The 26,280-nt window shown below is 39.5% G+C and overlaps 1 protein-coding gene and 1 long non-coding RNA gene across 2 annotated transcripts in view; one reads left to right on the top strand and one right to left on the bottom strand.

Moving 5' to 3' along the window:
* The first annotated feature begins 1,559 nt into the window (after positions 1–1,559).
* Positions 1,560–26,280, top strand: part of LOC113526501 (uncharacterized) — a 75,154-nt gene continuing 50,433 nt past the window's right edge. The window contains exons 1-4 of the mRNA XM_053241578.1: positions 1,560–2,763; positions 19,351–19,532; positions 21,619–21,678; positions 25,935–26,116. Of these exons, the coding sequence (XP_053097553.1) occupies positions 2,738–2,763; positions 19,351–19,532; positions 21,619–21,678; positions 25,935–26,116 (450 nt within the window). The 5' untranslated portion in view covers positions 1,560–2,737. The remainder of the gene's footprint in view (positions 2,764–19,350; positions 19,533–21,618; positions 21,679–25,934; positions 26,117–26,280) is intronic.
* On the bottom strand, positions 19,539–21,612 carry LOC113526504 (uncharacterized). The gene is made up of 3 exons (XR_003402780.3): positions 21,207–21,612; positions 20,080–20,172; positions 19,539–19,907 (listed from the first exon to the last, which is right to left on the bottom strand). It is a non-coding gene; the product is annotated as an uncharacterized LOC113526504 (long non-coding RNA).

The following is a 26,280-nucleotide window of genomic DNA, read 5'->3' as shown; positions in this document are numbered from 1 at the left end:
GTGGTACATTTAATGACTTCTGTAGTCTGATTGTATTTTTTGGACGTCATTGTTTGTTGCTGAACTGAAATTCATCTGTCTCTCCACCTTGTCTGTCTCTCTGCCTGTCTGTGTGTCTATCTACGTGATAAATCACTTCACTAACGTAACGGACAGATATGCCTTGTGGAATAGCCAGATAAATCAGTGATTTGAGGTTAATAAATAAGTGTCTTGGGTCTGATCACTATTTGTACGTGTGGTTTTTGTCCTTCCAGCAGCTGACACACCAGTTTAATGACATTGGAAACTGATTAAACAGACCTGAGTTGTCGTATAAACAATATGCATCCAGTTTCTATGTTTGTATTTAACCCCAGCTTACCTTGGTCTGATCTGATACAGTGTAAAGCCTGGCACAGCAGCAGTGTTAAATGAAACCAGGTAATACACAGTAAACTATAGTAACAGCTTTGACTTTGGAAAGAGCGTGGCTTTGTTTTGTTGTAGACACAGCCACTGCGGGGCTTTTGGGCGTGTGTGCGTGTGTGCGTGTGTGCGTGTGCGTGTGCGTGCGTGTGCGTGCGTGTGTGCGTGCGTGTGTGCGTGCGTGTGTGTGTGCGTGCGTGTGTGTGTGCGTGCGTGTGTGTGTGCGTGCGTGTGTGCGTGCGTGTGTGTGTGCGTGTGTGTGTGTGTGCGTGTGTGTGGGTGTGTGTGTGTGGGTGTGGTTATATAGCTCAGACCTCTTACCTCATGCACTCCAGAAAAAGGGACTTTGCACAGAAAGGAAGAATTTCCTCTGAGTGAGAAATGTGTTCATAAAAGTGTGTCATTGCAGTAATAATACACTGACTGTACATATGCATGTAAGTGTATATAGATACACATGCATTATTGAGCCCATGGGGACAAATGTATTGTTAATGCAGGAAACGAAGCACAGTTCAAAAATAAGGAATGGGGCACATATGTCAGTTGGGTAGTTTGGTTTGGTAGAAAAGGCAATATCTCCAAAACATCACTTTATATATTATATATTATAGCTTAATGCTTAAGGGTATATCATGGCGATATTCATGCATACTGATCATCGGTACATTGCATTATACAAGGGCCATATTTACTGACTGATATTTCTGATATTTGGACTGAAATTTTTTTTCTTTATATCTAATTATCGAGCAAGTTAATAGAACCAAACAATTTGGTTCTTTATGTTGAATATGCAGAAATGAAATGTAAGAAAAAATGTAATGTTTAGCAAACGACTAACATGAATAAAGACCGCTTCATTACTGCTTATGAAAATAAACAGAGGTTTTGCATTTTTATGATTGGCACCAACACCTCACCCCACAGACTTGGAGGAAACAAAACACCTCCAACATTGCAACATTATGTATGCAAACCTGTTCCATCTTTTTTTTTTTTTTTTTTTTTTTTTTTTTTTTTTTTTTTTTTTTTTTTTTTTTTTATAAATATGTAATTGTGAAATATCAACAAGTGAGCCAAACACAACATAGTGGGCAGCTTCAATGCAGTGTATTTTTCTTATTTCTGAATGATACCTACATTCTTTATGATAATGTATCTGTGAATATACAGTTATTTTTTTGGATAAACAGGAGTATTTTCTAATAATTGAATAAAAATGTATTATTTAAGCTAATAATCTTATCAGCAGTAGACTTTATAGTAAAGGGTTGATTACCACATCGCTCTTATGCAAACTTGGGTATGTTAGTACATGTAGGGTTGAACAACCTGCTTGGATTGTGGTGATTAGTTTATCTTGTGTCTTTTAGCAGGCTGGTGGTAGCAGGGAAAGAAAATATCAGTCAAACTCGCTTATGACTCCAGGGACCAAGTAGGCCTCGCTACAGATAAACCTAGCTTTGAGTTAGATTTATAGCTTTTGGTTAGACTCCATCGAGGTAGGAGGAGCTGGATCAGGTCGGACTCCACCTCCTGGATTTTTGGTTCTGGAGTGTGGAGTACTCTGTTTGACTCTGAGCTCTGGTTTCTGTGTGTGTGGAGTTTTGCATGTTCTCCACTAGGGATGGGCGATATAGACTTAACTATATCACGATATTTCATGCTATTTTTTGCGGTAACGCTATAACGGTATGAAAATAGTATCATTCAACACTTATCTTTTTTGGCTACATCAGCATACGGTCTCGAGAGCCATCTGATTCACATCTGATCTTCTGTGTCTGAACCACTTCCATATTACGGTGGAAGCTATTTTTTTGGGGATTAATTCTTCTTCCTCATCTAGGATTGGAACTCTGCCTTCCACCAAGCTTGTTCTTGTTCTACGTGTGAGATGACCACGTTGCGGCGCGTAAACACGTCAATCAACTATATTGTCAATATCACGGGATGACAAATTCTTATCATGGGGAGGAATTGTACCGGTATATCATGGACGATATGAGACTGCACAGCCCTACTCTCCACATGTCATGGGTTTCCTCTAGCTTCTCTGATTTCCTCTGACTTCGCAAAAAACAAGCCAGGAAGTGGTCTGGCTAAGCTAAATAGCCCCTGTGAATGTGTCAGTTGCATGGTGCCCTGCAGTAGATCGTCATCCCATCTAAGCAGTTACTGAAGATGAATGAATGATTTTCTTTTAGAGCTGTGCAATAGTGCATAGTCTTTTTATTGACCTGAAATGTCAGGTGTGTTGCACAGCAGAGATGCAGAGTGTGCTTGTATAGTCTGAGGGTCTGTACTGCTGACTCACGGTGAAGCCATGTCTCTCCTGAGCACCAGAACAGGGTAAGTCTGTCTGTCTGTCTGTCTGTTGGTTAGGATTAATTATCTGGAGCGCAATTATACAGCCATTATATGTCCATTGTTAAAAGCGCTATACAAATAAAATTGAATTGAATTGAATACAGACTCTGTTTTGGATCTGAAAACTGCGAACAGCTTATTCTGCTCAGGTAACTCTTTATTTTGAAAGCAATATGGATTCAAATCTTTGCTGATTTGCGCATCATGAAGAGGCACAGTGTCTTGTGTCTACTGAGGTTGCAGTGTTACTGAAGCTACTGTGTGACTCATCACATTGTGGCTGTATTGATTTTCCACTGCACCCTTTGTCTGTTCTTCTTATCACTGCAATTAACCAGGAAAAATTCTATTACTGAATTGTTAGGGTGCATTTTATTTTATTATTTTTTTTTTTACCTTTGTGCACATTTTTGATGCTGTATAGTGATTTGAATCAGCTGAAGCAATGTGTGCTAAACAGATGCATCAGTGGTGAAGAACATGTTGTAGTCTTAAATACCCTGGTGCACATATTGTATATAATAATCATCTGCATTAAAGAAAAGGTCATAAACATAAAAAATATGAGTCAGAATGCTCTTTATATGTAGGCAGCCCTAGATCAGCACATCAGTAAACTACTTTTGAGACACAATAGGAGAAAGTATACAGAAGATAGAAGAAAGGCTTTTGTTTACCAGATTAAAAAGGAAATATTTTTTTAAATGTAGGTATATAGAGGAAAAAGAGGACAAAAACAGATTTCAGTTGCAAACCACCGCTGCAAGGCAGCATCTCGTTTAAATTAGCAGAATCCTCCCAAGCTGCTTGAAATTTCTCCTTGAAGGCCTGAACTGTCTCCAAAAATACACCCTGTGGTTGTGCTTCGGCATCCAAGAGGGGGCCTTCTCACCAGCCAGGCACCAGAACAAGGTCAATCCACAAATGTCTGCGCGTAGCCTGTAGGTTGTTCAAATACTTCTATGCACTACTAAGTCTTTGGCTGTGCAAAGCTTAAGTAAGGTAACTTTGTCAATATTCTTTAATTCTGCCACAAGCTGTTGCCTGAAGAAGTGTGATGATGCTGATAACATAGGCAGCCTGTTTGCCAGGAAAATCTGTCTTCTTTGTGAGAATGATACAGGGATTTTATTGAAGCTATCCATCATGGAAGTCATCATTATCCGACAGAAGGCAAAGTGGGTGTGGCAAGAGAAAACTGAGTTGAGCTCAGAGAGTTAAATGTTGTCTGTTGTACAGTGTGTTCCGTCATGGTGTTACCAGTATGGCGTTCAAAACAGAAAACAATAACCTGTGCCGTTGTGCGTAGAACAGAGAGCTGGCAGTGTACACACCACGAAAAAATTGTATGCACATTTTTTTTGGCTCTGTGTGATTAAAACAACATCAAACTAGCATTAGTTGTGGCAGCTACTGCTGAGTACTGGTCCACGAGCGTTGTGAGTGTTAGCTCAGGAGAGCGCACCAAGGTCGGCCATGGTAGCCAGGCTCCCACGTGCGGTTATCCAAATACTTTATTGATTGAATGAACAAAGTCTATGAACTTTGGGACTTTGAAAATGATTGATTGAAACATAATGAGCTCCATGGCAGCACCTGAGGTGTCATTTTTAGTGAAGATAGAGCTCCAAAGTTGGCTGAAATGGTTCTTCCACGTCCTCTTTCTCAGGCACCGTAGATACGACTAAAAGCTACTGAAGAGCTCTTTTTAACGGTTTTTAACGATCCGGAGCTAGCAGGCTATAGGGCACTTCAGAAATGCAGACGAATCCCATTTTGGTAATGGTGACAGGCTGTCCAGGAAAGAGTAAGATCATTTGATCAGTGCGCCTTATCTGTCTTTTAACTTTATGCAAATGTGAAGTGATTTGGCGAATACTAATGAGAGTGAGGGCTGGTGACAATTTTTGACCATGTTTTGTTTCTACATATTTGTTCTTTCTTGCAGCTCCTGAACTAGGCGTTGAGACTTGTGGGGCTGCTATGGGCTTAGACTAGTGGCTGGTGTTTTCCTTGTTCTATTTTGCTTTAAGCAATTAAGAGTAAAACTGCTTTTTAGGCTCATTCTGACACTAGTGGAAATGCATGTATTTTATAAATAATTGTATACGCAAATTTGTAATTTTAGTGAGAAGACATCTGATTTGTGCTCAAATAGTCCGGTTTGTGAAACCATGGCAACTGGCAGTACACTAAAGATAGGAACACTCATTAGCGAGCAGGGTAGAGCGATTTGAGTGACGTGAGGTGAAAAATTGCTGCCAGCCTGAACACAGGGTAAAGGCCACTCGTGAGGTCTGTCCAGTCTCAACAGAGAGGGTAGGGGAAAGGGGTAAGAGGTCAGTTGGGAAAGGTTAAGGCTTTTCTGATGCAGTTGCAGCAGACGGCACTGAAAACTACAAACCAAGGCATCTTGAACTGATTGAATGAACATCAAAGATTTCTGTCAGGTTTCCTTTTTTCTTTTCTGGTCATAAGAATCATGTTGATTGATGTCTTGAATGTATTGAAAAGTCCGGGGTTCAACCAGTTATTCTGCATCCTCTGGGAGACGGCAAACAGCTGTTTGTTATCTGTCCTGTCTTTTTTGATAAGTTATCGTGATGAACTGTAGACAGCCAGGATATAACAAGAGGAAAAGTTTCTGGAAATAGAAGGGACAGACTGCAGACAGAAAACTAAAAATCGCTACTGCTTTCCACTGCTTTTGAAATTTACATATGTAGACAGTCCGATACATACTGTATATAACGCATATAATACTTGATATTTTAGCCAAAGACTTTTTTGTTAAGACCACAAGCATGATAGGCTACATTAGAGACATCATGGCTACGCAATTCCTTACCACCTGGGGAGGGTGAAGGCTATCACGTGCTTCCGCTGAGACGCGTGAAACCAGCTGACTGCATCTTTTTCGAACTGCTGCTCGTGGAGTGTCACAGCGCAGTGGAAAACACTCGGACTAAAGCGCTATCTGCCCTCTTCTGCATACATGAGCTCACACACGCCCACAAATGGCTAGTTTTGCAATGATTGACAGGGGAGAGAAAGTATGCCATTCCTCCCACCCAGAATGCATGGCTGGATTTGCCCTCTTGGCTCCCGGCCATGGATGGCTGTTGCATTGTCGGAATTCGTAACTCTTCATACTTTTGAGATGAATTAAATTAGCTACCACTTTTTAGCCAAGTTTATGAAGTTTGTGGGTAACCAAAACATTGGATTAGGCAAGTCCACTGGAGCGTTCACTTGCCAGTGAGCTATCTGATCGATATATTATTCGTCAACACCATGTAGACATAGTACATACAGTACAGAATGAGCCTTCGGACACTTTTACATTGTAGTATTTTAGTGCATTTGACACAAACCCTCATTTTTTCACCCCCCTTGGTGTTTGGTCAGTTGTGCACACAGTGCTCATCTCTGCTATAGACTGTGTGTGGTGGTTTCTGTCTCACTTCCAAACAGTGACATTTAATTTCACTGAAAACTACATTTAACCCATGACTTAACCCAACTCCAGGAAGTAGACCAAAAGTGTGAACCATGACGCATGCAAAACGGAAAATGAGCACTAGAGGAACGCTGTAGAAGTACAGTGTATTCTACATACCTAGGCCAAACAAAACAAAAAACTATACATTTAAAACAATCCTTACGTTTTAAAATGATTTAATCATATAGTTAAATAATTTATTACTAATATATTATTTTCGACCAGTGCTTCCATTTTTCATCTCTAATGAGAGTTTTGTGAGTAAAACTCTAAGCCTAATCATCATCAAATATATTTTTTTCTACTAGTCTAGCTAAAATTTGTACGGTGAGAAACAGAATCAAACTAAATTAAAAAAAAAATATATATATATATATATATATATATGTATATACCTCACTTTCACTCTGATTGGGACTAGGCAATCGTTGGTGAGAAAGCACCCTTAGTTTAATCTTCCAGTCGACAGAGTGACATGTTTGACTTTGATATGTGGTATTGATGGCTGTGGGAACAGTCGATCAAGTCATTCTTTGCGCGTTCCAGAGCGATGTGTTAAGCCGTATGCTGCAACAATGGAGCACAGTTTACCGTGCTGGCAGTCAAACAGCGTGCAATCTTTATCGCTGTGAACGCTAACAAAATGCTCCGTGTGCCAGTGAGGAATGTGTGCGTTTGTTGAGTTGGGGTGTTCATGTTTGTGGAATGCATTCGGAGGTTCTTTGCATACAAGGTACTGCGCATGCACACTTGTGTACTTTCCTGCGATTCAAATTTTTTAAACTTTCCCTTTTTTTTTTTCCCCCTCCACACCCTGCAAATACCAGACAGACCTGTTGCACAAGCAGGAGTGACACCTGTGTGGTCGATGCTATCTAAAAACTTCCTTTTTTTTTTTAAACCTAAGCTTGAAAATTTTAAGACCAGGAAAAAAAACAAAACAAAAAAAACCTTGTTGTGCAGTGAGAGAGTGAGGAGAAGGAATTATTATGAGTGGATGCACACGCTCCAGTGCTGAGAGACTAAACCTCTACAGCTCAGCCTAATGAGCACCAGCAAGGCCTCAATTACTTTGAAATGTGCTTCTTATACTGTGAGCGATTTAATCACATGTGCATGTACGCACACAGTGGCAGTGTCCTGTGTCCTGGCAAGTCAGCCTACAACCTCAGTCTGGAGTGGATGTAAGAATTAATTATTCTTATGTTAAGAACTCAGTAACATAATCACTTGGTGAATAGGTATTCATTAAAGAGTGGGCGCTGTTCCTACTCTTTTATTCTGCAGTGGACGCTGGCACACAGAAATGCACATGATGACTCCGTGGTAATAACCTGTCATAGTCAGGATGTGACTCTCACTTCACAGCCTTTGGATCCATGCTGACGACACATCTGTGGCAGCATGAAGTGCAGCAAAATCTATTGGATAGAGAGGAGAGGACAGTAAACCAGTCTCTTAGGCCTCTTGTGCTGATACTGATGAAATAGAGCATGACGGGAAATGCGTGAACCCACCCACCTCTGCAGTGATTGGCCAGTAAAGACGTGCGAATGAATGGGGTTGGAATAGAGAGGAGAAACTGGCAGGCAGCTGATACGCATCTGGATGATTGAAAGGGACGTTCCTGAGATGGCATGTCAGAGCCAAAACATCCTTGTCCATCTGATTTTCAAGTTTAAACTGTAATGTTTATTGATTTCATGCACAGTGACATTAAAAACATTGATAAACTCCATTTCTCATGAAAACTTTCTGCCGTCAGATTGATTGTCGTGATCTGCATCTCAAATCGAAAGCCCTCACTGTACATTATAAAATATTTACTAATCTAGAAAAGCCGGAAGACTGGACTCAAACCAGACCTTTCAGTAGGTTTACAGGCTGTTTGAGAGGTTTGTAAAATTCAGACACTAACTGTAGTAGGAAAACCGGTTGGTGTCAGTACTCAATAATGGTCTACAATAGTACTCAAGTATGTGATTTGAGACACGCTAGTTCGTTTATTCAGTAGCAGACACAGAATCACATGGTGGTATACTGCCCCAACTATGTACGTTGGTATTGCACTGTGCGGAGGCGTCACGTTCATTTCTGAGGACGTGCACAAGCTACATGCCAAATGCCCACAGGGGAGGCATGGCGGCCATCTTGCGTATGCATAGTTAAGAACAAGTGTAAGTCAGCCTTGACAGCACAGTGCTGATGTGTAACGAATTTTAACTACATTTTCCATAGATAGTTACGGATAATCACGAGTTGCCTTCACCCTGTGTTCAAACCAGCTAACCTTTACACATTTTGATCTTTTTAACATCGGAGTATGCTGCTACTCAAATGAAGAACATTATTACCTCATCAAAATGGCAGGTGAGCCAATCGACATATGAATCTGGAATAATTGTCAGTTGCGCATATGTTTTGAACCCTCTGACATTACCTGACACACCCCAGAAGCCCCGCCCTGTCCTCCCATCTCACATTAGTAATCTTTTTGCTGGTGCTATTTTGATTTTCTCACTTGAAAGATCCTGTCTCACTTTCTGTCAAGGTAAATAGAGAATGTTTCGAGTTCAAAAATGTGAAAGTCTATCAATGTTTGTTGCACTTAGCTAACATTGTTAACATTCGTTAACTATATTTATTAGGGATGTCACTGAAAAGTTGTAGCTGAAGAGAGTCCAAAATGGCAAATTTTGTTTTAAAGTGAAGAAAGGCTAAAAATTGACAAGAAAAAAAAAGAAAAAAAGCCCTACAACAACGTGTCAAATCTAAGAATGATTAAGGGATAGTGATTTAAAAGAGGCATTGGAGTGTGGTCAAGCCCATTGTAGTAGAAACTAGTTTTATGGTATGCACCTTGCATTTATTAAGATTTACTTGTCTTTTTTAACTTTTATCTTAATGTAATTGACTATTAAATTAGGTTGCACATTCAAGTTTGATAATAATAGGGGATTTGTAATAGGGAATTTGAGAAGAGTTGTACAAGCCTTCTGCTTTAACTAGCTCTGAGTAAAATTCAAAAGCCTTGTGATTTAAAAAAAAATAATAATTCCATTAAATCACAGGTTCCCAACCCTGGGCCTGGAGAACCCCCCTGTCTTGCAAATTTTAGTGTTTTTCCTGCCCCAATACACCTGGTTTACCATGCCTTATGTTTACTACCCACCCTCATGTTTGATTGGACAGCTGTGATCCTCGAACAGTTCATCAGATGCTTCTTGGAAGCAAGAAGCAATTCTGTGGAAGCATTACTCAGGCTGTACAGCTTGCACACTCCACAACAGAACAGGAAGTAGAAATCCTATTATATTGGATTTGTTTGTGAGCAGCATTATTATTTTCACTGACATTTGATCTGCGTTCCCTGTGGGGAAGAACGACACCTCTATGAACACTGCAGTTTTGTCTGAGTTTTACAAGAGTGTTTCAGTGTTGAACAGCTCAGCAGCTCTGGTCTGTGTCTTCAGGGCTGTGAAAATACATGAAGAAAGCTCATAATGAAACTTAAGATCATTTGTTCTGTTTTCCCGATGAAGCGTTGCAGTATTTTTAGCATTTGGATATTTTTGGTAAAACGCCACTCTCAATGATTCTTCCTGATTTTCAGCATCTTAGATGATGTGTTTGGACTGGTCAGGGAGTCATTAATTAGAAGCTAGGTTATTGCATTTCTCTTGTTCACACCAGATACTTCACCGATTGATTTACATGTTGGTGTCATTTATTACATTATCACCATATGTACCTCATCTGACATCTGATACCTTGGTGTAGAGTTTCACCTCTGGTTGAACCACTCTCTTTGTTCCTCACCACACAAGACAACTTTCACGTGTAGTGTAGTCAGCATTGTGCCATGGCCTAAACCAGCCTTTCTGCCTTGGATAAAAGAGGCATTGAGTTGACTTGATTTACATAATTCCTGCTTCCATATTACGGGTGTAACTATATGCTCTGGTCATGATGTGTTTCGATTTGCGATACTGGCTTCACGATTTTGATTCGATTCTCTGAATATTTTGTTGAAGAATATTTTGTTGAATATGTTGTTGAAAATTTGAATGAAGAAAAATGATGACTTTTTTATTTTTTGAATAATAAACAGTGTAAAACAATGTGCATTTTTGTCTATAAAACTACATAAATCAAAAATTGCAACAAACAAGTTTAATATTGTAAACAAAATGCACTACAGGCTCACCTTACCTTATAAATAAATAAATAAATAAATAAATGTGTAAATTCTCCCCAAGATTTTGATTGAATAAACAAAGTGTCTGACCTAGGGACTTTAAATGATCGACTAAAACATAATAAGCTCCGTATCAGAAATAGAGCTCCAAAGTCGGCTAAAGTGCCTTATTTACATTGGCCTTTGATGTTGTTCATAGCTACTGAAGAGATCTTTTTAACCATTATAACATGGACGTGTGACCGTATGACGTATAATCCATGTTATTCTTTGCAATCTGTGACTTTTGGACTATCGGACTTCACAAGGAACTGCTGTTTCTAGATGTAGTCATATTTACCAACACATGCATAATGACATAACCAGGATGCTTGAGTCATGACACTGACCTGCATCTGTGAGCGATCATAGACTCAATATTTTGTCACGTTGCCTCTTGTGTTAAAGAAATATGTTTTCCTGTGGTTGGACAAATTGAAAATCCATCTGCTAGCCCGACATTAAAGTAAAAGCTCCTATATCCTACCCAGTCCCATGTAATGTTTGTCTGGAAATCCAACTAACTAGCCTATAAAGTGGCAGATAATTAAACTCAAAAATATAATTAGCTAACTATGTGATTTACTAAGGAAAAAAAAGGTCCTACTAGCACCCAGACCCCATCCTTGGTTCATGTGGTGGAAAAGAGTAGTGGACACCACAATGCACTGAGAAATATATGAACCATTTGGGGCATGTTACACTTAAAAACAAACATATCAACTAAATGGGAAATAGACGTGTTTATTTATTTATTTTTGGTTGATCATACGATCATACTTAATATTATGTCATGTAGCAGCTTGTATTAAAGAAACATGTTTCTAATATTCAGTGCTGGAAAATACATTGTTTTCCAGCATGATTTACCTGCAATGAAAAACAATGAAAACATATCAAATAAATGAGAAATAGAGGTATTGTTCTGTAAAATGCGTGATGGTGGACACTCCTGACACATTCAGCGTACAGTATCTAGCACTCTTAAACACTTCCTGATGATGTAGTGATGTAGAGGCAGAGGAGAGGCTTGTGTGGATGTGGATGTGGATGTGACATGAGTTTCTACAGAGGAACGAATGCAAGAGGGTGCGGATTTACTATATACTCATTTCAGATTATGGTGTATTTAAACCTAACTGCATTCTCAGTCACCTTTCGATGCTCACAGCTCATGCCCCGAGTACCATCTGAGAGTGCTCTTCATGTTAGACTCAGTAAAAGTGTATGAGAGAACTGTCATAGCTGTGTTTCTATTTAAGCCTTTCATTAAAGTCTCACTGTTTGTGCCTTAGGATCCATTGATAAATCACCAACTTATAATACAAGATTGCAAAAGTAGCATGTGTCTGTGAGCAGTGCTGGCTGGTAAGTGAGACTCTGAAGTATCTGCAGTGAGAGTAAAGAGTAATCCTGTGCAGCTCTTTGTGGTAGTGTGACGGTGAGTCATTTCTGAGTCATCACCCTAAACCTGGAACCCCACACAATCCCAGGCATCTCGGACACAGCCTCACATACACACACAGTTAATAATAAAAGCCCAAGCCCTTATTCAGTAAACGTACACTGCTTGGTACAAAGTTACACTGCTCTGGAAAAAGCTATACAGTAATAAAGTATTTTACCAACTTAAAAATTCATCCTGTTTTCTCTGTTCTCATTTTGTAACAATCTTTCTGTTCTTGGCTGAGCTCCAGTGGAAAGCACCTGCCTGTAATTTTCATATACTGAGTCATGGATGAGCTGGGATTTGAAGTCAGATGAGAATACGATGAAAAACAACTTACTGGATGAAAATAAAATGCGTGAGTAAATGCTTGTCAGCTATTCGGGCAAATTAGCGCATGTGCAAACAGAAGTGAGAAAGAGAAAAGGGAAGCAGAGAAAAATGGCCCAGTTGTCTTTGTGGGGTTTAGTGTTTTAGTAGGGAACTGAGATGAGAAAGCTGTAAAGCGCATAATGGTATTGGGCCTCACTTATCAGTCTTTCAGTAATGCTGATTTTCTTCATATTGAAGACGAGGAAGCTGTAAAGCACATTATAGTATTGGGCCTCATTTATCAGTCTTTCAGTAATGCTGCTTTTCTTCATACTCACATGAGTATTTTGATAAATGCCAATCATGTAAATTACCAAGCATGTTCACAGAACTGGTGATTTGCATTTAATCATGGCCACAAAACTCCATAAAAGGTAAAGCTCACAGTGAGCTGAAAACAGCAAAATGATGCCTAAACAGCAGAATACTACCTTGTATGCTATATCTTCTGAAATGAGTTTCACAAAATTTTTATTGAATTTATTTGTGCAATTTAAATAAATAAGTGACTTGACACCGTAATCCATATATAAAATTGCAGTATCTCAGGCCGGTTATACGATATGAAAGCCTATAAATGGAGGTTCACGTTTGTGAGTCTCTAACTCAGGAGCTCTCATAGGATACGGACGTATTTTGGATCTAACTGTACTTTCATTAATACCACATTTCTTGTGTAAATGCTCTTGTGAACGATTTACTAATAAATCAGCTTGTATCCTGGATTCAGGAGGCTGCACCCAGGACACCTCTTAGCATATTTATTTAACTACCAATCAAATGTAATTTGAGCAGCAGGAATGACTTCATACTGTTCTAGCACAAGGACTTCCGAAGATGGAATTTTGTTGCCGTAAAGCTGTCTTCACTTGCCGTCCTCAACAAAGATCCCGACACTTCTAATGGTGTCTTTGGATACTATGGGGTGCTGTTGCTTGAAGTTGCTCACACTTAATTATAGCTTTCCTATGCTAAAATAAATGCTATTAAGATGGCCACCCTTGTGCAGATGACAGGGCAATTTTCTCCCAAGGACACCAGTGAAGCCATTATGAAAGAGTGGATGTGAGTGTTATAGAATATGAGCTAAATGTAGGGTGTCATGCTGTCTGTCTCCTGCTCAGTTAAATCATGGTCATTCACTGTGTCAGCTTGTTTTGGAAGCTGGAGCCAGCATCAGCCTGCTGAATTATGGGAGAACGTACACTCTAAATTGCATTCTAAACGTCGTGGTTTATTATTACAGGCTATTTGACTGCATCATGGGAAATGTTCCCAAGGAACGTCAGGTTTGCTTTGCCACACTTGACCTCTTAGAGGCAAGAGTCTCTACAAACCAATACACCGTTATTCTGTTTATTCAGTTTGATGCATTTCTATCCTGAAGGGAGTGATCTCTTTCAGGATGTCTCCACCCCCGTCTACAGAGCACGATGGCTCAATGAAGGGTTTCATGAGGATGAAAATAGTGTAAAATATATGCTGTGGCCTTCACAGTCACCAGATCTCAACCCAATTGAACACTTATGATAACAGAGTGATGCATTAGATAGCATTTTCCACAACCATCATCAAAACACCGACTGAAAGAATATCTGTTGGAAGAATGGTGTTCATCTTCTCAGTACAGATCCAGAGACTTGTAGAATTGATGCCAAGGCACACTGAAACTGTTCTGGCTGCTCGTCGTGGTCCAACACCTAACTAACACATTATGTTGTTGTTGTTTTTTTTCCTTTAATTTGTCACCCTTTTGTATGTGGGCCTCGGAAACTATTCAGCTATGCAGAATTGTGTCTCCTTTCTCTGGATGGATGAACTGATCTACAATCAGATCCTTTTTCCCCCACAAATGTAGAAGGCAACATCATAGAAATCAAATAAGCTGCATATAGATTTATAGAATCACAAACACTATTTTGTACATTAGTTTATTGACTTTTATGGACATCCAACAATTGGCAGCTTGCAGCATCTTTGAAATTCTGTCACAGCTTTTGTACTAACGGCTATAGTATACCTGACTTGACGTGTGTGTCGGATTGCAGTGATGTCTTTCTGTTTACACACATTGGTGCACTGTTGTAATGCCGCAAATTGAAAAGGTTTTAACTCCATCAATGGACTTGTCACAGGCAAAGAACACATACAATGATGCCAACCACAACACTACTACCTCCCAAGACGTCAAAACAAACCCTGCAGTGAAAAGCCATTGTTTCCTTTTTTGCTGCAGCGTAATATCTTTCTATATGCCAAACAAAGTTTTACTGATTACCTACATGGGCAAAAAAAAACAACAGGCTAAATCATAGCCTACAGTTAAATCCATGATGATGTGGGCCTAGCTGGAGATTTCGAAACTGACAAAACTGCAAAATTAAGTCAGGTGCAAAGCTGTCACATAACCCTCCTGCAAGCACAACATGCTGTCACCATGTTGAGAGAAAATAAAGGCACTAGCCAGACTTGAGTGATATCTTTTATGTGCAATATCATGGCAGAAACATTGGCCAAAGATGTGCTGACTTTATGTTGAGGACACAAACATGAGATCCTACACAAGAAACTTAACCTTTCATCATAGAAGTGGTTAATAATCAAATAATTGTTTATTTTCCTTAGTTTGTATTAATGCGCTTAACTAGCTAACTAGCTCACGGGATGTTATTACTTTACTTTACATTAGCCACAGATTTTTAACCTAGTCAGTTTCTAGGCATTCAGCATACTGGCAGCTCAGAGGACCTAGTGGGAAACCTAATAAAAATATGATGTATATATGATGTTGTTTTTAAAGCAAGTACAAGTTAGACTTGCTGTACCAGCACTCTTTTTTGACTTTCACCATTGGTAAACTGCAAACCTCATTCCCAGCACACAATGTCTAATTCTTCATCTCTGTTTAAAATGTATGCATTTCGAGGTGTGCTATGTATATACTACATAGATCACTTTTTCAAAACTTCTTAAAACTTCTTTAAAACTTATTCCTAAACTCTTAAAGATACTTTGCCCTATGAAATACTTCTACTGTTTTAATTTTGAATTGCTAGCCATGCATGCTCAACACTTGTAGCAATATTTATCCAGAACCTGTAACTTGAATGGCCTTTTCTTTTGTCTGACACGCTCTGTGTACTGTGTATGTTTGAAAATGCAAAGGTCCTTTGTGTAAGATTTTTATTGGAATTTTAAAACAGTAGGTCTAAAAGTTAGTGAATTATTAACTTCGGAAGCAGTTATGTTCTGTTTTATTGCTATTATATTGTTACCTGTCCATGTTTCACTTTCACCTAACGTAACCTATATAACCTTATTGAGGTTTAGAGGATCACATGAATTGTAATTTATTATATATATATATATAAAGTGTGTGTGTGTGTATTTTATATATATATATATATATATATATATATATATATATATATATATATATATATGTATATATATATATATGTGTGTGTGTGTGTGTGTGTGTATATATATATATGTGTGTGTATATATATATATGTGTGTGTATATATATATATGTGTGTGTATATATATATATGTGTGTGTATATATATATATATATATATATATATATATATATATATATATATATATATATATATATATATATATTTTTTTTTGGAACTCTAGTTCCTGTGTTGGGTACAGAGTTGTATAATCCAAGTGTTTCAGTAAATCATTAGGTGTTGAGTTCTACAAGCTTAATCTTGAGATCTTGAGGAAAGGTTTTTGTAACTCATTTGTATTTCGGCAGGGCAGGAGACTTCCAGAATAAATTCAGGGGTCATGAGTGGGTTACTGGGTGATTTGTTTAGCATGAAAATGATTTAAGCCATATTCAACTGCCCTCTTATTCACCAAAAACTCAACCAAAATCATCATGAATCTCAGGTGGGATAACACACACAGCCTGAAATATACCCAAAATACAGGTTTTAGCAGTTAAACATACAACCGAATTAAACTCCTCACCAAGTTGCTATGGTTGGCTTTTTTGCAGTTGAGGGATTTACACCAGCTTTTGCATGCTGGTTTTGTTGTTTCTGTTTTCCTGTCTTCATCAGCAAGAAAAAGAAAAGAAATAATCTTACTTTTCCACAAGTTCAGGACGAGAAACTTGTTTTCTTTTTCTGTGTATTTGTGCCTGAAGCTCTTGCCATTTCACCCATTTGAGTCAAATTAGCACGCACAATTTGATTTGCCTATAGGCAGAATACAATGTCCAATTAGTTTTCGCTTAATTAGCATCAAAAGTATTGAACGATGTAGAATCAAATAATTCGCCACACAAAAGCGCACAATAAATGTATACAATGTTTAATATTTTGTGTAACTCTATAGCAGATCTACTTGCATTATATTCAGTCACAATATTTAGTGAACTTACAGATGGGTGACTCATTAAAGGAAAAAAACAACATAAAGTGTGCTAGTAAGGTGCTTTGCAAACACGAGCCACAAGAACAGTTTCAGTGCACCTTGGCACAGATTCTACAGAGCACTGTCTAACATGGCTCTCTAAATCTCCCATAGGTGTTCAGTGTGGTTGAGATCTGTGGTCTCATTTATCAAAGCGTGCGTAAAACAAGTACCAAATTTGTGTGACACTCATGCGCACAAGAAAACTGGTATTTATCATGTGCATACGCACAGCTATATGTAACGGCCATAGATAAATCCCACACGTTCTAAATGTATGTGCTCGTGCATGGCCACACTCATTTGCATAAAGAAACGCCCTGAAATTGCCATATATGGTAAACAACTTCAAAAAAAAAAAAAAAAAAATACTGTTCTCTGCTGGCGGTGCTGCTTGTTTCAGACGACATGGAGCATGCCAAAAGGTCTAAGAAGATGATCTTCTTCGGCAATCAAGTAAATATTCTGTTGCATGAACAAATCATGAACAAATAGTTTATTTGGCACTTTTATATGTGCCATGAGACAAAGTAGTTAAATTTAAAAAAAAAAATTTAAATATAATTTATGAGTACATGTATGCATTCTATTTCCCCAATTATGTTTAGAAACTCTGCGATGGCGTGAAAATTCATCATTTTTATTGTCTTTTCCGCTGCTGGTTTTGGAAATGTAATATTGAGAATGGTATGATTTATTGTGACTGATATGAATGAAGGTAAGGCGTGTCATCATTCAACTCGTAGTTGGTTGGGAAATGCCAGTCTCCAATTTCTCTTTGAAATGTACTCTAAGTAAAAGCCCTGCAATAGAGATCAGCTAAAACCGCACTGGGCAAACAGAATCGACCGATGATCCACCCCTCACTCTCAGCATAGAGTTTCCAGTGATTCTAAAAAACATGTTCCCTCCACAAAGCTGCATGAGCCTGAATTTTCAAACAAGGCCTAATCCCAGTCCATCTTTAAACACTCTTTTTATTGTTTTATTTTCCGTTCCATCTGTGTCATCCCGCTGCATCTTGTGTGCACTGAAATCAGCAATTGCTCTCTCAGTTATGCTGATATAATACAGTATGTGATATAGAAGCTCTGCATAATCAGTTTACCTGCTATTGCACTTTTCTGCCACTTGTTCTTGTATACAGAAGATGTGGAAATATAGTGCATCGTCACTCATAAGCAAAATGTGAAAAATCCCATTCAATGCATAGAAACGTGTGAATGCACCCTCTACGCATAAAACTATGCATACACGCCGTTGATAAATGAGGCTGCTGGTGTCTGTGAAGGCCATAACGTATGATTTTCATCAGACCAGTCAGTGAGCCCTCGTGCACTGTGGATGTGGGTGAGGTCATCCTGGAAGAGACTACTCTCATCAGGATCGAAGCATGTCTTGATTTGCAGTGACTCTTCTTTCTGAGAACACAAGTAGACTCAAACATGAGTCATGAGTCGAAACAGAGCCGTCGTTTTTCCTCTCTTACCCATCTATACCTGACAGTTTCTTGTTTCCATAACTTTAGCAGTTGCTTGTAGATTTACTTAATACTTTGTGTTTTGGCTGTTGCATCGCTCCAGACTGTATTACTTGAGTGAATTACTGCCAAGTTTTTGGGCAGGCTGACTTGCTTAGGTGTGTAATAGTGGTTTCTGAGGGAAAAGCAGGATTTCTGGCTGCTTAGCTTCATCTGTGTTGATTGATTTAAACATGCTTTAGCCTTTCTTATAAGTATTTGTGTTTTCTGTGGTAATGGAGTTTGGGTTTAGATGCAGTGTGGTAATGGTGGGGTAAGGTTTAGACTCACTGTTTTGAGAAATAAGCCAATTATCATCTTATTTGCCTGCTGCCTTACAGAAAAGACTGTGTGAGTCTTTTAAGAGGACTTTCAGTTCTGTGATTTGTAACAAGTCCTGGTTTTAATTCGTTTTAATGTTGGCTATATTTCTGATTTCTGCTCAGGAGCGAGAGAGAGAGAGAGAGAGAGAGAGAGAGAGAGATTCAGAGTTGGGTAGAATGTGTGAGATTAATAAAATTAGACTTCTGTGAGCCTGCATGGCGTCTCTTGTCATCCTTAATCCTCCCTCTGATGCTCCTCCACTGGTAGATGTTAGCCTAATTTTAGATTGAGGAATGCTGGAGAATGGATGGGGGAAAAAAAGAAGGAATAGTGATATCTAAGAAAGAGTGAATGCTTGTGAAAACATGATGATTTGATGATTTTCTTTCTCTAGTTGTTCATATTTGTTTTCAGTTTTCCATCCAGGTCAACATAACATGAAGGAATGCATGATGTTTAAAAATTATGCTTCTGGTTTTACCTGCCAATACTGCCCTCTAGTGGCTCCAGTTTTGAGAAAAGGCCATTTGTTTGTTTGAGCACTGGAACGATGCACCAAATATCAAAGGCTGTAAATGTTGCTCCAAAGAGAACACTAGGAATGTTGAATTAAGGAAGGAAAACCAGGAGATAGATAGATGTTTATGTGGATTTCTTCTCTTTCATGAATGAGTGAAGCATAATGGTGATGTATGTATTTTGTCCCTATGTCTAACACACACTGTGTTCTCCAGCAGAAGGATGGCAGACCTGACGCTGAGCGATGCTCTGACTGACAGCGTGTCCCAGCCTGTTGAGGAGAACATAGTGGAGAGGGACTTCATAGCCACGCTGGAGGCGGAGACCTTTGAGGACAAGGTCGGGGAGACAGTGGGCAAGACAGACTATATCCCACTACTAGACGACGATGAAAAGGGTGAGTTACAGACACAACTAGGACTCAGGAAAATATTCAGTCAAAATATTCAAATATACATACCTTTAAGGTGCACATTGTTTGATCATAGTGATTTGATATGAGATCTGGTTGAAATACCTAAATGGCCCTAAATATGCTTTTTCGTATCTCACATCATTTTTGTCATAGCAGATGCATGTTAATAATGTTCTTAAGAAACTCAAGCCGGAATTCTTACTTTAGCATTTGGATGTGAGTAGAGTTTATTGATCATCACATTACCATGTGACCCTTTGACCTGTGGATTGAGGTTATGTGCAGACTTGGCATGGATGCCCTTGACTCTTTGTGAACAGGATGTTTGAACGTATTTGGGGAAACTCCCTCTTTTTACTGTGAATAAAGCACAATTTTAGCTGGTTTAGTTATTAAAATAATGGATCTTGTCTGTAATTGCTTGAAATATAGTTCTTCCCAAGGTGAAACAAATCCAGCTCTAATAAAGATAACACGCCTAAAATTAATAAAGTTGTTTAAGTATTACTGAATAAAGACTTGTATCTACCTCTTTAGAGATTGTCCATTTTCAGCAGAAGAACATATAGCAGGTGATATTTGAGCCTTCAAACATGACCTCTTTCCAGAGAGCCACACATACCTGAAATATTTGTGAGATTTTTTAAAGTGGAATGAAATTAACCGTTCAAAAGCCATAACAGTCTCTCAATATAATGGAATGTCAAAAGCATCAAGGTGCACATTTACAATGGCCTTAAAACAAAGTTGGTTTTATTAAAAAAAAAGTGCAAATTTATTGTTTCACAGATATCTTCATGGCCTTGTAACAGATTTGCCGTCTAATCCCCGTGATATCGCTTTCAATCTGAAAGCTGTGTGCATCCTGTGTGATACTCCATGTGATGAAAATGTTCATGTGATTTTAATGCAGAGTTTATTGATTCTCTGGCAGACTAACATTGAGAATATAAAGTGGATATTTTCTTCCTTTTCATAATGGCTGCAATTATTGTTTTTTTTTTTTTTTTTGTATGCCTTACATTTTTAAGCTTACTACTGGTTTACTATATGGACAAAAGTTTGTGGAAATCTAAAAGGATTTTGTACTGACTCAATAATGTAGAAGTTTGTACTAAAATAAAAAATAGGAAGCCTAAGACTTTTGAACAGCAATGCGTACTTATTTATACTCATATTCATCTAGCTGAGCTAGTTCATATGATTGTTCAGATATATATCTATATATATTTTCGTCTGATGCAAATTTCTTTGTAAAGTCTTCAGTAATGCTCAACATAACCCTTGTGGTACATTGTAGCATTTTTTTTTTTTCATTCATTCTCTATGGAGACAAATGAAAATCCTAAACAAAGCAGGATGCGAGTGGTGCAGAGCCGATGATGAAAGCAGAAAAAAGTTCAAGATTCTTTGCAAATAAGAAGCAAGTGTCAGCAGGTCATGGCCAGTCAGACTAGCGCTATGAGTCACGCCCACCCACGCGGTCAAGCTGAGCTTTGAGATCAGTACAGTGCAAAATGGGAATGAAAAAAACAAGGAAAGATACCCAAAAGCTTCATTTAGTAGTCTTTCTTTTCATTAAGACACAGATCTAATCTACAATTTGCCATGCATTCCACTGTGGACAGCTAAACATGTTTTTAGCGACACACCCACCTGTTTTCCTTCACATGATCGTATCCTCCAAAACATGGCTGATTTCTGCTGGTGCTTTAAGCCCTGTACACTGTTAAGCTCTGATACGTTTGTGTCGAGAAATGAGCTCTGTTTGCCTTATTAGGTTTCCTGTTAATAATAGTAATGAGCAGAGCAGTGATGCTTCATAACAGATATTTGTAGATCTCTGTGAAATAGCCTAGTGGATGAGTCTCAATTTCTGTACTGATCCAAGAGCTATATCTAGACACATGATTCTTTAGCTACGTCATTGTCCAGTCTGAAGCTGCAGTGGTTGAGCAGGGTGTGTATCGGATGACTGGGATTGAGTAGTTTCATTTAGAGGCATTTGAGGGCTCTGTAGTGTTGAGTCCTGTAGTGATGCACTCCTGTGTGTGTATGTGTGTGTAAGCAGAAACAGGTGCAGTGTTGGAGAATGGAGAACAGAATGCCCAAGGGGCACCCAAACCTGGTAAGAGGCATCCCATAATATCCCCCAATATCCCTAGATACACTTGCCATTTCTCTTTAGTTATATTATTTCTTCATAGCATCACACCTTGTCCTTTGTGTGTTCTATATTTTGCTGCAGTTAATATTGCTGTCTACAGTTTAACTGATGGCAACATTAAATGGTGGTTGCATGCGTACACAGTGCCATGTGGTTTATTTTGTCTTCCTGTCGTTGTATTTCTTGTAACAGTACTGTCCGTCACAATGGGTTCAGCGTCTTTCTGACTTGGTTTTTGCCTCAGCAGCAATGTGTAATCATTGCTGTTTATTAATTGAATGTTGTTATTAAATAAAATTATTAAATAAAAAAAATATGCTGGAGTTAAAAGAACTAAAATAGTAGTGGTGTAATAGTATACATATCTTGTACTGTACTGATCTATAGAGTTTGTATCAGTGCGTTTTTATGACTGATGCATACACTAAATACATCATTAGATAATTTTAAAGCATATACACCGATTAGCCATAATGTTAAAACCACCTGTCTAATATTGTGTAGGTCCACCTTGTGCTGCCAAAACAGCTCAGACCCTTTGAGGCATGGACTCCACAAGACCTCTTAAGATGTTAGCAGCAGATCCTTTAAATCCTGCAAGGTGGGGCCTCCATGGATTGGACTTGTTTGTCTAGCACATCCCCCAGATGATTGATCGGATTGAGATCTGTGAAATTTGGAGGCCAAGTCAACACCTTGAACTCTTTGTCATGTTCCTCAAACCGTTCCTGCACAATTGTTGCCGTGAGGCAGGGTGTATTATCCTGCTGAAGAGGCCACTTCCATTAGGGAATACCATTGCCATGAAGGGGTGTACTTGCTCTGCAACAGTGCTTAGGTAGGTGGTAAGTGTCAAAGTAACATCCACATGAATGCCAGGACCCAAGGTTTTCCCAGAGCGTCACATTGCCTCCGCCGGCTTGCCTTCTTCCCAAAGTGCATCTTGGTGCCATCTCTTCCCCAGGTAAGCAGCGCACATGCACCTGACCATCCACATGATGTAAAAAGAATCACATGTCCATTGTAGGCACTTTCTGTGGTGGACAAGGTTCAGCATGGGCACTCTGACCAGTCTGTGGCTACGCAGCCCCATCCATAGCAAGCTGCGATGCACTGTGTGTTCTGACACATTTCTGTCATATCCAGTATTAACTTTTTCAGCAATTTGTGCTACAGTAGCTGTTCTGTGGGTTTGGACCAGACGGGCTAGCCTTTGTGCCCCACGCTCATCAATGAGCCCGTTCACCGGTTGTCCTTCTTTGGACCATTTTTAGTAGGTACTAACTACTGTATACTGGGAACCCCACACAAGACCTGCTGTTTGGAGATGCTCTGACACAGTGCATACTGTAAAACACCACTTTAAGTGGTGATATACTTCAATCAGCCATAACAATAAAACCAATGACAGGTGAAGTGAATAACACTGACAATGGCGTCTGTCGAGGTATGGGATATATTAGGCAAGTGAACAGGTCTTGTTGGGTATTCCTGGGATGCGGTGGTTAGTACCTACCAAAAGTGGTCCAAGGAAGGGTAACCGGTGAACCAGCGACGGAGTCATGGGCGTGTCATTGATGCTCATGGGGAGCGAGCCCGTCTGGTCCGACCCCACAGAAGAGCTACTGTAGCACAAATCAATGCTGGCCATGATAGAAAGGTGTCAGAACACACAGTGCATCTTAGCTTGCTGCGTAGCCGCAGACAGGTTAGAGTATCGATGCTGACCCCTGTCCACTCACATTTTCTTTTACATCATGTGGATGGCGAGGTGCATGTGTGCTGCTTACCTGGGGAAGCAATGGCACCAAGATGCACTATGGAAAGAATGTTCTGCTGGGAAACCTTGGGTCCTGGCATTCATATTTTGACACATACCACCTACCTAACATTGTTGCAGACCAAGTACACTCCTTCATGGCAGCGATATTCCCTAAATGCAGTGGCCTCTTTCAGCAGGATAAGGCACCCTGCCACACTGCAAAAATTGTTCAGGAATGGTTTGAGGAGCATGACAAAGAGTTGAAGGTGTTGACTTGGCCTCCAAATTTCACAGATCTCAATCTGATCGAGCGTCTGTGGGGCGTGCTAGACAAACAAGTCCGATCCATGGAGGCTCCACCTTGCAACTTACGGGACTTAAAGGATCTGCTGCTAACATCCTGGTGCCAGATACCACAGCACACCTTCAGAGGTGTTGTGGAGTCCATGCCTCAAAGGGTAAGAGTTGTTTTGATGGCAAAAGGGGAACCTACACAATATCGGACAGGTGGTTTTAAAGTTATATGTGTATGTAGTGTGTGTGTGTGTGTGTGTGTGTATTTTTATAAATATATATATATATATATATATATATATATATATATATATATATATATATATATATATATATATATAATATACACGTATGCATGTATATCCAGACACACCCATACATGCACACACACACACACACACACACACACACACACACACACACACACGAGCCCAGCCCTTTTTGATGAGATCTAATCAGACCCCCTTTGAAAAAAAAGTTTGGACACCCCTCCGGTACATGAATATAATACAAGAATATAATAAAGGCCAAAAATAGGTAGAAGTTCTAAAAACACTTCTGTGTTGGCAAGTGTCTAGCCTTTTATAGACCTTCATACTTGTAATAAACATATTATTCTCAGTCCTTGTAACAAATCACATAGTTCCTTCAAAGAAGCTCAAAATATCAGCAGTAATAAATGCAGAGACAGTCTCGGAGTATATCTCCTTCTTTCTTATGTGAGACCTGATTGGCTCATCTACATGTCAAATCAAGCCTGCTGTGGGTTTTTTTTATTTTATTTATTTATTTATTTTGGGGGGGGAAATGTTCTCCCACTGGGGCTGCCCTCTTTCCTCTCTATTTCCTAGACTCCCTCTAATAATGTCCATTACATCTTCATGATCAAGAAGACTTTATCATACTGAAAGTAATACAAATTTAGTTGTGTATATACGGTTACAGGCTGTGTACACTACAGGCTAAAACTATGGAAGTAACAACTTTTTTTTTTGTTTGTTTAAAAAATATTTAATCAATCGGCCAACTACTAATACAGCAATAGCATGATAGTTATTGGTTGATTTCAAGCCAATTCAAGATCAAGTGTCATTTTACAAGCTTAGTGTTGATTACAAACTTTTGGCCTGTAGTGTAACCGTTACTGACCGCAAGCTCTTGCCGCAAGCACTTGCCCTGTCAAAACGTTTTTGCTGAGCCAGGATTGGCGTTTTTCGTAATCCAATGCAGCTACTGTATGTTCCACCTTGTGACACGTACAGGAATAACTCAGCTGCCCTCCAAACCCAAATCCAGTCTGGCACACAGGAGTGAAACCTTTTAGACAGGGTGAGTCAGAAGAGCAACACTGCATGACGTGGCCCGCTGTGCCAGCACGACTGCCCGTGCCACATTATGTTATTAGGACGAGGCCCCCACTTGTCTGCTCGGGTCTGTCCTGTCTGTATCCTGAGGTCAGTATATAAATCAGGTAGCAATGAGAGCGTAGCTGTCAGACTAGCTTCTAATTCTACATGTTCAGATGTCAACCTTTGCGTCAGTCAGTTAAGAAAATGCAGTTAACAGAACTATTATGATCCATGTTTTAGATTTAGAAGTCTCCTAGCGGCGGCACTGTTATGCCTTTACTTTTCAGGGTTGCAGTATCTAGGACAGAGACTTTAGTGTGTCCCGTAAGCGGCTCATCTGTGATTGGTGCTTCTGAGCCTCTCTGCTGTGCTCTGCATGCTTTTGTTTGTTAGAGTGGAGATTCTGCATGGCTATGCATGCTGCATGAGAAGATGCATGGGGAACTGAAGGGAAAGAAGATAGATAGGATTGATTGACACCTGATCCTGTTGTGATCAAGTACTAACCAGCACTTTTATTCTCTTCCCATTGCCTCTCTCACTGGACCCTTTTCATTAAACTCCCTCTGCCATTTTTGTCTTCCTCCTTTTACCAATTTCTTTTATCCTTTGTTCATCTCCACACACCTGCTTTGGTTGCTCATTTATCACTGTCGTCTTTGGACTGCTTTCTGCTCCATTCTTGTCCCCAATGCCATTTCTCCGCCTTCCTCTACCCTTCATCATGTGCTCCAGAGGATTAGCTTTGCTGCTGCCGCTGCTGCTGCTGTCAATGGCTTAGACCTGCCTCTGCCTCTGCCTCCACCTTCCAGCCCAGCACCTCCTTTCCTGTCTTCACCACACACAGCCACCTCACCACGTGACTACGCAGCAAGTGCATCAGAGAGACGACTTTTTAGGAAACCTGTGGGATTACCACTACTTCTCCCCTCTTACTAGACTCCCACGATGGACTTGTGCGCTGCAGGAAGAGCCGAGTAATAAGACATTACCATAAGGAGATGAGACATCAAACTAAACACACACACCACATGCCACACACACACACACACACACACACACACACACACACACACACACACACACACACAATGGGCCTTATTTATCAAGCTGAATGAATGTACACAAGTAATGTGGTATTAATAAAAAGCCAAGCCA

Source organism: Pangasianodon hypophthalmus, chromosome 1 (assembly GCF_027358585.1).
Source record: "Pangasianodon hypophthalmus isolate fPanHyp1 chromosome 1, fPanHyp1.pri, whole genome shotgun sequence".
NCBI classification, from domain to species: Eukaryota; Metazoa; Chordata; class Actinopteri; order Siluriformes; family Pangasiidae; genus Pangasianodon; species Pangasianodon hypophthalmus.
This window is presented reverse-complemented; position numbering and strand designations above follow the sequence as displayed.